This window comes from Orbicella faveolata, unplaced genomic scaffold (genome assembly GCF_042242905.1).
Source record: "Orbicella faveolata isolate gen_17 unplaced genomic scaffold, um_ofav_v1 contig_48, whole genome shotgun sequence".
In the NCBI taxonomy this organism is placed as follows: domain Eukaryota; kingdom Metazoa; phylum Cnidaria; class Anthozoa; order Scleractinia; family Merulinidae; genus Orbicella; species Orbicella faveolata.
In genome coordinates this window covers 12612347-12623509 of record NW_028301578.1, presented here as the reverse complement: position 1 = coordinate 12623509, position 11163 = coordinate 12612347, and the positions used below count along the sequence as shown (strand labels likewise).

General features: G+C 40.5%; 1 protein-coding gene across 1 annotated transcript; it reads left to right on the top strand.

The window, feature by feature from the left end:
• Positions 1 to 24: 24 nt before the first annotated feature.
• On the top strand, positions 25 to 10880 carry LOC110039698 (uncharacterized). The gene is made up of 4 exons (XM_020744836.2): positions 25 to 319; positions 2206 to 2380; positions 7032 to 7241; positions 8161 to 10880. Exons 1-4 carry the CDS (start codon positions 107 to 109, stop codon positions 8496 to 8498), a joined length of 936 nt encoding a protein of 311 aa, XP_020600495.2. The 5' UTR covers positions 25 to 106; the 3' UTR covers positions 8499 to 10880.
• The last annotated feature ends 283 nt before the right edge of the window (positions 10881 to 11163 follow it).

Genomic DNA, 11163 nt, shown 5'->3' with positions numbered 1-11163 from the left:
GCGCAGAGGGGATTACCGATGGCGCGCTTTCGCAAAATTTCCTTGATTTTCCGATTTTAAACAAAATCGTGCTCTTGTCTTGGTAAGTTTTAGTGCATTTTACAGAATGTCAACCTTCTCCAAAACTCCACATCTGCTAACAAAGGAAAGATTAAAGAGTGCCTTGAGAGCCAACAATATTCCTCTGCCGAGAGCGGAGCAAAAGAAAGCTTTCTATGTCGACTTGTACCTCGAGCACTTGACTTCCCAAGACGACGAGGAGGAATTTTCATCAGATGATGATGAATCGTCCGAGTATTCTCCGATGCGAGCCAGTGAGGTACTCGAGCTCTTCATTAATGTATTCTACTGTAATATTTTAATATTTTAAGATAGCTTGGAGGACGTTTGCAGTATGGGTCTGGTATAAGCGTCTGCGGTTTTGACGCGGTTAACTAGTGCGTTTTCAAACTCGTTGTGATTTGTTGTTCCAAGCCAAACAGCAGGTTTCATTCAGAATGCGGCTTTATTTCCTTAAGCTTGGAAAACGTACGAGAGGTTTCGTCTCAGGGATTTTCTCCTTGCTAAGCTTTTGATGTTCTTCTCAATCTTTTATCGTTGCCAACTCTCAAAATCGGCGAATATCCATGCGTTTGCAGGCGCGTAGAATACAAACAATGGTTAAATTCTAGCAAACAGAACTTGGCATCGTTTGTTATTGTTATTTCTGTACTTCAAAATGCCAGAGCAGGTGAGGAATAAATTGGTTGTAAATGTCAAAAAGTAATAAGCTTACACATAAATGTAGCGCAGATGTCGAATTTTCCTTAATCTTACTTCCCTTTATTGCTAAATGGGTCTTTTTGGGCGTTTTTATTTTGTTGGGTATAATTAATTATTATAAACCGATTTAAAAACAATAGCTTGCACAATGATGTTAATTGTTGCTAGTCAGCTAGTTGGCAAAAACCTTTATTTAATCAAACAGATAATGCCAATCAAACAGAATAGAATGAAGGTTGTAACTTGTTTCTGAAGTCTTGAGGTGCAGTAAAATTGGTGATTGTTAGTAAACAGTTTTCCCAGTATCAGAGGAATACAATACAATCTTAGGTTAACTATCATTACTTCTAGCTGGCAAGTAGTTCTTGTTCTCCATTTTACAAAAGATTTTGTTATATTTTCTACCAGTGTATGACATTTGCAGACTGCAGACTTTTTAACTCTTCATGTTCTTACATGTAAGTATTCCCAATTCGGTTACCAAGAGCTAACTGTAAACAGGCTAACCTGAGCGCTATTCAGGCTAACCAGAATGCTATTTTGTCCCAAATGTAGTCTGCAAATGTCACACAATGTATGTACACCGATTTGCTACTCCGTATGTGTCTACTCCGTATGTGGTGCCCTGGTTACACATCAGACAAGCATGTGAAATGTCTCAGAACTTGTTTGAGGCAATATGAAAAGTATTTGTGGCAGACAAGAGCGCAAAATTACCTATGACATGACTGTCTAATTTGCATTGCATTACATGTAAATTCCTCTGCACAAATAAAAGAATAATATAAAAAATGAGTCAAGAACTGCTCACATTGTGTCAACAAAAAATATTTCTACTTTCTGTTTGCAAGTGCAGGAAATGATGCAGATGATAGGCTTGATTTTTGACGTTCTCTTGGGCCTGGTTCTGAAGGTTCCCTCTGAAAAGGGAGTTCAGGGGAAGATGTGCAGGGTCATTTTCCTGAACAGCAGTTAGTAATCAAGCCTATGCAGATTAATATTGGCTGGTATGGAAAAGAACTGGAGATTTTAAAAGTCCATAGAACTTCTGCTGTTAGGAGAAAAAAATATGAGCAAATTGCTGTGTATTTTCATTCTGATTTCAACTCCAGCACAGCCACAGTGTACCCCAGGGGTTTTTATTAACGTTTTTCAGAGGGCAACTGGTTTTCACAGGGAGGCAAAACTTTTTGAACTGAACTTTTTTTATAAGAAAATCTTTCCTCCAGATGGACAAACCAGGTGGGAAAAATCAACCTCACAGCCAGTCAATTTGGCCGGTGCCCTACCCTAAATGAAACCCCTGTGTACCCTGGCCTGTATTAATCTCTTACCGTACTCTTGGGAGAGAAAATTATACGTTGCCATTGCCTAGTAGTACATGGCAACTAAGACTGTGTTCCTGAACCATCTGTTTTACTATTTATGGCAATTCAATTGCAGAAACTTCCTAGTAAGCCACCACAAAAGATTGTACTCAATAAAAGAGTGAAAGGTGGTCTTCCATTCGATGTGACAGCTTTGTCTGATGGTGATCTTGCAAGGCAGTTGAAATCCTTTGGCGCCGCTGCAGGACCAATCACGGACTCCACTCGTCCACTGTATCAGAAGAAACTTGGTAAGGTTCCTTTCATGGCCCACAGCAAATTATGATTTCGGTATTTTTTGCTAGGAACTACTGTTCAGTAAGGAAACTCCAAAGCAGGGGCTATTACATGTCAATACAAATTATTGCTGTAACTCGTAACATCCCCTTTGACTGAGTATGTTTGATGGACCCTTGATGTTATACAAGATTATACCTCAGAACAGTTGCCTCATATAACAATGTGTTACCAACTTTATTTCACTCGGAAATACAGCGCATTAAAAGCAAATTTCAACAATTGACATAATTAACATAATTCAAACAGCCCATAAGTCCCTGCGCCATACCACACCAATCCACCATTTTATTTCGCTCTGAACCAAGATGTCTGCTTCTGAGCGTGGTGATGACAATCCTTCGAATGATACAGCCATCTCACTTCAAAGAGCTGAGCCGAAGGAAGGGGAAGGTAGTGTACGTCCTGTCTCCCTCATTCAGCAGATTTTTAGTGATCCAGAAGCTCTAAATTTGCTTTGGCAAGCTTTTAATGGTTCTTCACACGAAGATGGTGTCCACTGAGCACCCAAGGCTCCAAGTTCTGTTACAAAATCAAACTCTGCCAGAGTGTTCAGGGCTCACTTGGCAAATGAAAATGACACCACTACCTATACCGCGGCGACTAAAACGCCAAGAGGGGCAGGAAACTACTCTGACGAGGTAGTTGTAATAGAGTGGGATGGTACAAACCCGGGCACTTCTCATCCTATGGGAGAGGATGACGAAGATGATGAACTTTGCCATAGCGCTTGCTGGCAAGCAAGTGAACAGTTATCAGCATTCTTAGGCACATTGCATAAGCCATTGTCTACCTTTGAGAGAAAAGCAATTACTAAAAAGTACCAGATGTTGATTGTGTTTACACTCCCTCTTTGGATAACTATCTCTCATCACTCTTGCCTGGCGTCAAGACTGTCGACAAGGACAATAAATTTTTGCAGGATCGTGTGTTAGACACCATGGGCCCCGTAGCCATGTTATTTGAGCATATTTATGGCTTCCTTGCTGAAACTAAGCCAGGTGAAAACGTGATCCTCAGTTATGAGCAGATGAAGGATCTTGGAGCAATCACATCATATGCTATACATGTACGTCTATTGGGCAATGCCTCTGCACTTTTGTCTAAGGAGCGACGCAAGGCTGTCCTTAACAAAATCAATTCAAAGGGAACTCTATCATCTCTTGCCTCTGAAGAGTTTCCACAAGCTGGCAAAAGTTTGTTTGGGGAAGGATTCAAAGCAAGAATCAAGACCAGATCAGAGACAGCAAAGACCGTACTTTCAGCTGGTTATGTGGGGCAGAATTCAAGACCAGCTCCGTTTTTTTCGAGGCCACACCACCCCCTTCAGGAGAGGAGGGAACAGCTGGGGTGGTGCCAGTCAAAGGTTTCCAAATGCCAGCAACTTCGGCCAGTTTAGAGGGTTCATTTACAGGCCGAGGCAGAGCTTCCAGAGGAGCCCTGCAGCAAATCCCTCTGGCCACCCAGTAGAGAGGCCTTCTCACTTGCCACCAGGTATGATGTTACACTTAAATCCTAAATCCTTTAGCCGTAAATCACCTCCCCTTAGCAGGACACCTGAAACATTGCATTTCAAACTGGGTTTTTATAAGCAAAGACCCTTGGGCCAGTCTGGCAGAACCACCAAAAGTTTCTGAGGTTTGTTTAGAAAGAAATGATGTACGAGTTTGCCTACCTGCCCTTCAGGCTGGCAAGTGCTCCCAGAGTCTTCACGAAACTTATGAAACCTGTAGTGGGCCTGTTACGACAACTGGGCATCAGACTGAGAGTCTATTTAGACAACATGCTTATAATGGCTCAATTCCAGGACATTGCCCTCCAACATGCCTCAACTGCTCTAGATCTTTTGCAAGGGTTGGGCTTCATGATAAACTTTCTGAAGTCAGTCCTAGTCCCTTCCACAAAGATGGAATTTCTAGGATTTGTGGTAGACTCCATCACTCTGTCCCTTGCACTCCCTCGTGACAAAATCAAGAATGTAAGAAAGGAGTGTCAGACCTTACTGGACTCGCTGTTAGTAACGGTGAGGCAACTAGCCAAGTTACTGGGACACCTTACCTCTACCATTCAAGCTGTCTTTCCAGGGCCCGTCCACTTACGCCACTTGCAAAACGAGTAAAACAGGGCTTTAGTACATTCTTAAACCTACGACTCCGCTACTCCCCTTTCTCCTTAGGACAAAGAGGAATTGGTTTGATGAAGGGACAACCTGGAAGCTTCGAATGGAAAAGCTCTGGTTTCGGGTTCTCCAGACTTAGTAATCGAGACAGATGCCTCCCGACAAGGTTGGGGGGCATTTTGCAATGGAGTGTCCACAGGGGGTCAATGGTCTCAAGGGGAATCTCTTTCCACATAAATTGTCTCGAACTTCTGGCTGGGGCATTTGCTGTCAAGATCTTTGTGAAAGGCAAAGTCCGTTTGTTAATGGAGAATTTGACTGCCGCCCATTTCATAAACAAGATGGGGGCACAAAATCCCCTGTTCTGGCATGCCTGGCATTAGATCTATGGGAGTGGTGCCTTCAACACAATATCCTCATCAAGGCTCAGTATTTACCAGGGGTACTGAATATCTGAGCAAACCAAGAATCTCAAGTGTTTTTAGACCATCACGACTGGAAACTGGACCCCTTGTTGTTTGTGGATAAATCAGGTCTGGGGCCCCTTAGAGGTAGACTTGTTTGCCTCTCGGCTCTCAACGCAACTTCCACAGTTTTACAGTTGGAGACCAGACCCTCGTTCAGAGGCAGTGGATGCATTTTCACAGGACTGGAGCAAAGTGAGGGGATATGCATTCCCTCCCTGTGCTCTAGTAGGCCATTGCCTCAGACAGTTACTAGACCAGAATTTGTCACAGCTTGTTCTAGTCGCCCCGGTCTGGCAGTCTCAGCCATGGTACCCTCTGCTTCTCAAGTTGTGTGTAGCACCTCCCATTGTGTTCCCTCACTACCCGGCCTGCTGACACAACAAGGGAAAATCCATCCCTTGTTGAACCTTCAACTAGCGAGTTGGCTTCTATCTGCCAATCATATTCAGAAGTAGGCATTTCACAATCAGCTCAAACCCTACTTGTTGCAGCCTGGAGGGATGGAACATCCAAGGCCTATGCATCAGCTTGGCGAAGATGAGATAGCTGGTGTCGAGAATGAAAACTTAATTCAGTTCAAGCAGTTTTACCAGTCTGCCATTTCTAGTAAGTGTCTTACAGTTTATGAACATCGCACTTCAGAATTCTGTCAAAACCCAACAAGCTTTTGTTATCATACATTCGTCCCCACAAGCCCTTTTCAGGTGCTTCCCTCAGTAGGTGGCTGAAGGATACAATCTCTTGGGCAGGTATCGATACAAGTATTTTTAAAGCTCACTCAGTTAGAGGAGCATCTGCATCAGCTGCCTATGAAAGAGGTGCTTCTTTGCAGGATATCGTAGATCTTGCTGATTGGTCAACCAACTCCACATTCAGGTGCTTTTATTACAGGCCTAAACACAATTCTAGCATTACTAAGACACTGCTTAATGCGCAAAGTTTACCAATTCAGTGAACATGACCCCTTTGAAAACACATTGTTATATGAGGCGACTGTTCTGAAGTATAATCACAGATTATGCTAGGGTCACTTGTGGCCTGCAGTATAAGATGGATTATACGAAGATAAAGGAGACGAATATAACAATGTCCATCCCGCCTCTCCCTTTTCTGAGGACACACTTTTTCGGGTCATGTTCATACCAGGTGCTTCCTATGTTTAATCCATTGTCTTCTTCTCCTGTTTACAGGTTCTGCTGTTCCAGAATAAATTTTTGCAATAGTTGTGTTCTCTTGATTTACAAACTCGTTTACCTTTCCTGCGGTCCACTTGTGTACGCTCAATAAAATGGTGGATTGGTGTGGTGTGGGGCAGGGACTTATGGGCTGTTTGAATTATGTTAATTATGATGTGAAGTTTATATGAAATAATTCATATATGAACTGCGGTAGTAGATGAAAGTGGAGAATGATCATCGCAGTTAATTTTCCAATTTAAGCAATTGGAAAGAAGAAGCCTGAAAAAAACAAAAGCATCGCACCAGTATCGCGGAGGTCACGGGTTCAAATCCCGTTGAAGCCCTGATTTTTTCAGGCTTCTTCTTTCCAATTGCTTAAATTGGAAAATTAACTGCGATGATCATTCTCCACTTTTATGTTAATTATGTTAATTGTTGAAATTTGCTTTTAATGCGCTGTATTTCAGAGCAAAATAAAGTTGGTAACACATTGTTATAAATTATTCGTCTCCTTTATCTTCGTATAATCCATCTAATACTGCAGGCTGCAAGCGGCCCTAGCATAATCTGTGATTGCAAGGAACATAATTATATGCAAAGGAATATGTAACTACATGTATTCTTATTAAGTTATTTTAAAACTATATTGGACTTCCTCTTTACTCTTAGATGGGGTGGAGATGCAAAGTCTGATAGTGTACTAGTAGCTCAGCCAATCAGATTGCAGTATTTGAATAAAAATATTAGTAGAATTCTATTAATAGTTATTACTGCCATCCTGAGTTGCCAGGATCAAGAAATTTGACATTACTCAACCATTCTTCTCTTGTGCTTCTCTTAGCTAAGTTGCTGACTGAGGAGTTAAAACAACCTGCCATCCCACCCCCAGCAAAAATCTCACCCAAGCAAACAAAGGCATCCCCACCAGAACGAAAGATTAAGAAGGAATATGAAGACTTTTCAGATGGTACTGATGATGCTACAGCAGATGAAATGGATCTGGAGTCAGTAGAACGTTTAGACTCTTATAACATGGATGAAGATCAGAAAGGTACTTTGAAGAATGTTCACTTAAATGACCATCTAACCTGCGGCTTGTCTTGAGCAGAAACAGAGGGAGAAAAAAATTCTCGCTTACTATAAATTTAATGTTATGTGTTCAAATCCATTCAAAGCATAAGGATATAAATTCTATACTACAAGAATACATGTACATGTAAAGCTAAGAATGGTATTGACAATTGGAAAAGGAATTCTGAGGTTGGAATTTTCTTTTTCTGCATAGCTCTGATTGTTTTTCACATTCTTATGCTTTTACTTAAATTATTTGGATTATCAAACCTTGAAGTTTTCCTTCATGTTGGGTGCTTAATAGACAATTCAATTGAAGCCGCTATTGTTATTGTTTTAATTCCAAGCTTTTACCAATCTATGGGATCATCAGGGAATGTAAAGAAAATATTCCACTGTGCATGATATAAAAAGCAGTGTAGGTGAAACAAGTAATTAGATTATATAATAAGCACAATGAAGTAACACACAATAACATCGAAGTAAAGATCTAGGCAGTCTAGTTTAAAATAAAAGGCCATTTTGATACATTCTTCTTAGGAATGAAGTTTGAGCTTACACTTTCAGGCACAAAACACCTCAAACATTTGGTTTATGCTGCCTTATGCTTAGTTTAATACTTTATACATGCTTATGCTTGTGCTGTGGTAATCCCTATTGAGAGCAACATACAGTAACAAGCTACAACTGTCTTACAACTACATTGTACATAAGAAGAACAAGTCTGTTCTTTGTTCTTATGCTTGTGTTTATGTTTATAAATGTGCCATGTATGTTTGTGGGGGCCTTTCTACACGTACATGTAGATTACTTGTATGCCTTGTGTTTATACTTTACTTTGTTAGTGAAAACTAACCCTAATGCATTTATATAAGATTCCAGTTTTTCTCTACTCACAGATCAGCAATTTGCTCGCCCAGAAGACCTTCCTCTTCCAAGATTGAGTTCAACACCATCAACATCGACACCCAGAAAAAGAGTTGTTACAAGCACGGTGACAACACGACAGCAGACTAGACAAACTTACAGCAACGATACAGGGAACAGTGTGAAACAAACTGATTCTGTGGAAACTGTAGCTGTCAAGAAGAAGTCTCCACCAACCAAAGAAGAAAAAGGCATTTGTGGTCCTCACATTCAAATTTTACTTGCCGTTGTAGTTTTTCTTGTCTTCACAATATTTTTAATTTACCATCTGATGGAAGAAATGCCCAAAAATGGGATAGAAGGAAAGTAATTCATTTGTAGTGGCAAGTGCATCTAGTATAGGTTGTAATGTTCTTCCTGTTTGTTGCAAAGTGTTTGTTTAAGCACACCCTCTCGCCCTGTGCTAGGGCCTTTTTCTTCCAGACTGTTTAGCATTTTGCAGGGACTTGGTACAGATCAGTTTAGAGTATGGGAGAATAGGGAAAAAGTCTGGAAATTTCACGGATGTACATGTACAGGGCTGTGCTCCAGAAGCATCCCGGTGCCACAGGCAACTGACTATTGCCTTTGGGTGACTGGAAAAACTTACTTTTTTTCATATAAGCTTAAGTTCTGGGTACCCAGGATTTTATGCTTGGAACCTTTGGGCTCCTCTTAATTTTTCTTAGACCACAGCCTTGATGTATATGTACAGGGCTCAAAAAAAAAAAGTGTCATCCAGTAGTTCGGAACAAGTAGATTTTTCTGCCAGGCAAGCAACTTTTCATTCTCACTTGCCCAGGCAAATCATCTGCCAACTAAATTAGAAAAAAATTAAACTTGGACTTGCCCAGGGCAAGCAAAAATTGAGAGCTGTTATCTGAAAGGTAAGCTGGAATTCAAGTATTTTTTCAAGCCCTGAATATAGCTAAAATCTCTTGGAGGTGCAAATTTTCTTGATCACTGGGTTACAGTAAACAAAGAGATGTTTTCTCAGCCAGAGAAATCAAGAAACAGTGTGTGCAAGGAAAGTCCTGTCTGATAGTCGAGGTCCAACGGATTTTCCATTCAGGGTGGTGGATTCTGTCTGTCCTTCACTTGCCCAAAGTGCAATGAGGCTTCTTGGGAAAATGTTTTGAGTTTTGAGAAAATACAAATTACAGAAGTACATGTACTTTAAAAGATGAACTTTTTAGGGGGCTAGGGAGGATTATTTTCGGTTTGTAAATCATAGATAGAGCAACCCTGAAGATCTGTCTTCTTTGTACCCTGAAAACAGATCCTTCAGCAGTCAACTTTTTGTACTCAACCTATTATTTACATCCCTAGAATTAGTATCTGATTAGGGAAATTCTAAATTTCTCGCCAAAGTGATGAGTTTGTTGTTGCTGCAGATTTTCGTGGAGAGTATTGTAGATTTTCTTTCATTGTTGTCAGTGAATATCATTTTCTGCATGAGAAAATTCAAACAGTAAATAGAAAACAGTGTGAAAAGTCAGGAGAAATTCTTGATTGGCAATCATGTAACTAATTATCGCTGGTCTGGATTCCACTGCTCGTGGAAAGTTGAGTTAAAGCACTTAGAATGGTTCCCTTGTTTTAAAATTTCAGGGTGACATGTCCTCCGTCACACCGATACTGGCTTAAATTATAAGGGTTTTGTGAGTTAAGTTAATTATATCTACGCGACATGCATTCACCACACTTGGGGAAAATGCATTGAAATTAAGTGCAGTAGATAGTTACATGTATGGCTTAGTTATACTATAGGAAAAGAAACGTCTTGCAAAAATAATTTGTAGTCATGTCACAGGTAATTCTGCGTCCTTGTGTGCAACAAATACGTAGAGTAAGCCAATTTAGCTTTCTTTTTTTTAGGTTTGTCTTTGTTACTAGATTTAGACTTGTTTGAGAGAGGAAAAAACAAACAGATTTTTGTACCATGGACTTTTAATTTAATGAAATCACCTTAACACTTTTTTTGAAGTATTAATGTCTTGTTTCTTTAATTATCTCTTTGTACACTATTTTTTAGCTCTTAGGATCTAGAAAATAACCAGTGTTAGAAACAAGGTTTCAATGTACATGTGTACGTGTTAACGTTCACTGAACTTTCTCTTTGTCTTCGGATTTCCTGGCCATTAGCACTGGGTGTGGCTCGCTTGTAAACGTTCGCGAGCCACGTGGTTAGAATGAGAAAAGAGACAGCAGCTTTGAACTACGAAAAAATCCTCTTTGAGAGAATATACTGTTGTAATAATTCAAGAAACGCTTGGATTTTTCTCAACTTGGTTTTTTGAGCTTTCTAGTGATGAATGCCCATTTTCAATCGTTTGGAAAAGCTTAAGTTAGGCAAAGAGAAGTTACAGATCCCTTCAGACGAAGCTAACCTGTTGCGTTTTGGTCAGTTCACTTCTTAGGACTCGAACTGTTTCCGGTGGAAAAAGTGACCAATCACAAATACGCAGCCGTCGAAAGTTGTCACGCCAGCTTGCCATCGTGACGGAAGGTCATGTTGCTTAGCAACTCCTGATGTAAGGCCTCACTAGGGGAGGGTCAATAAAGTTTTTGTATTGTATTGATGTAAACTGCCCACATTGAAAGGAGTAGCTTCAATTCAAAGTAGAAACGTACTTGTTCTGCAAGATAACGTATAGAATAGCTGATATTTTGTCCAATATTGCACAAATTAAAATATTCTTTTCCCTAAGAAGTTTGCCTCATTCACGTCTTCCAGCCTATAGTTATTTACACCATAATACTCGAGGAGTATCGACAATTTTACTTTTATTATACTATACTGGTAACGGAATACAGTCAACTCTGTCTTAACGGACACCTCCATAAGACGGACACCTGGTGCTGGTCCCGGCCGTTTCTCAGTCATTTTACTATAACCAGACTCTATAAGACGGACACCTCCATAAGACGGACAACGGACACTGAAATCGTCAACGGACACTTGTGAGGTGCTCAGTATGATCGCAAATTGCGAT

Excerpts from the sequence above, each read along its gene's own strand:
- LOC110039698 (XM_020744836.2), top strand. The coding sequence starts at position 107 with ATGTCAACCTTCTCCAAAACTCCACATCTGCTAACAAAGGAAAGATTA. Across the intron at positions 2,381-7,031 it reads ACTGTATCAGAAGAAACTTG|CTAAGTTGCTGACTGAGGAG; the intron begins GTAAGGTTCCTT and ends TGCTTCTCTTAG. Across the intron at positions 7,242-8,160 it reads CATGGATGAAGATCAGAAAG|ATCAGCAATTTGCTCGCCCA; the intron begins GTACTTTGAAGA and ends CTCTACTCACAG.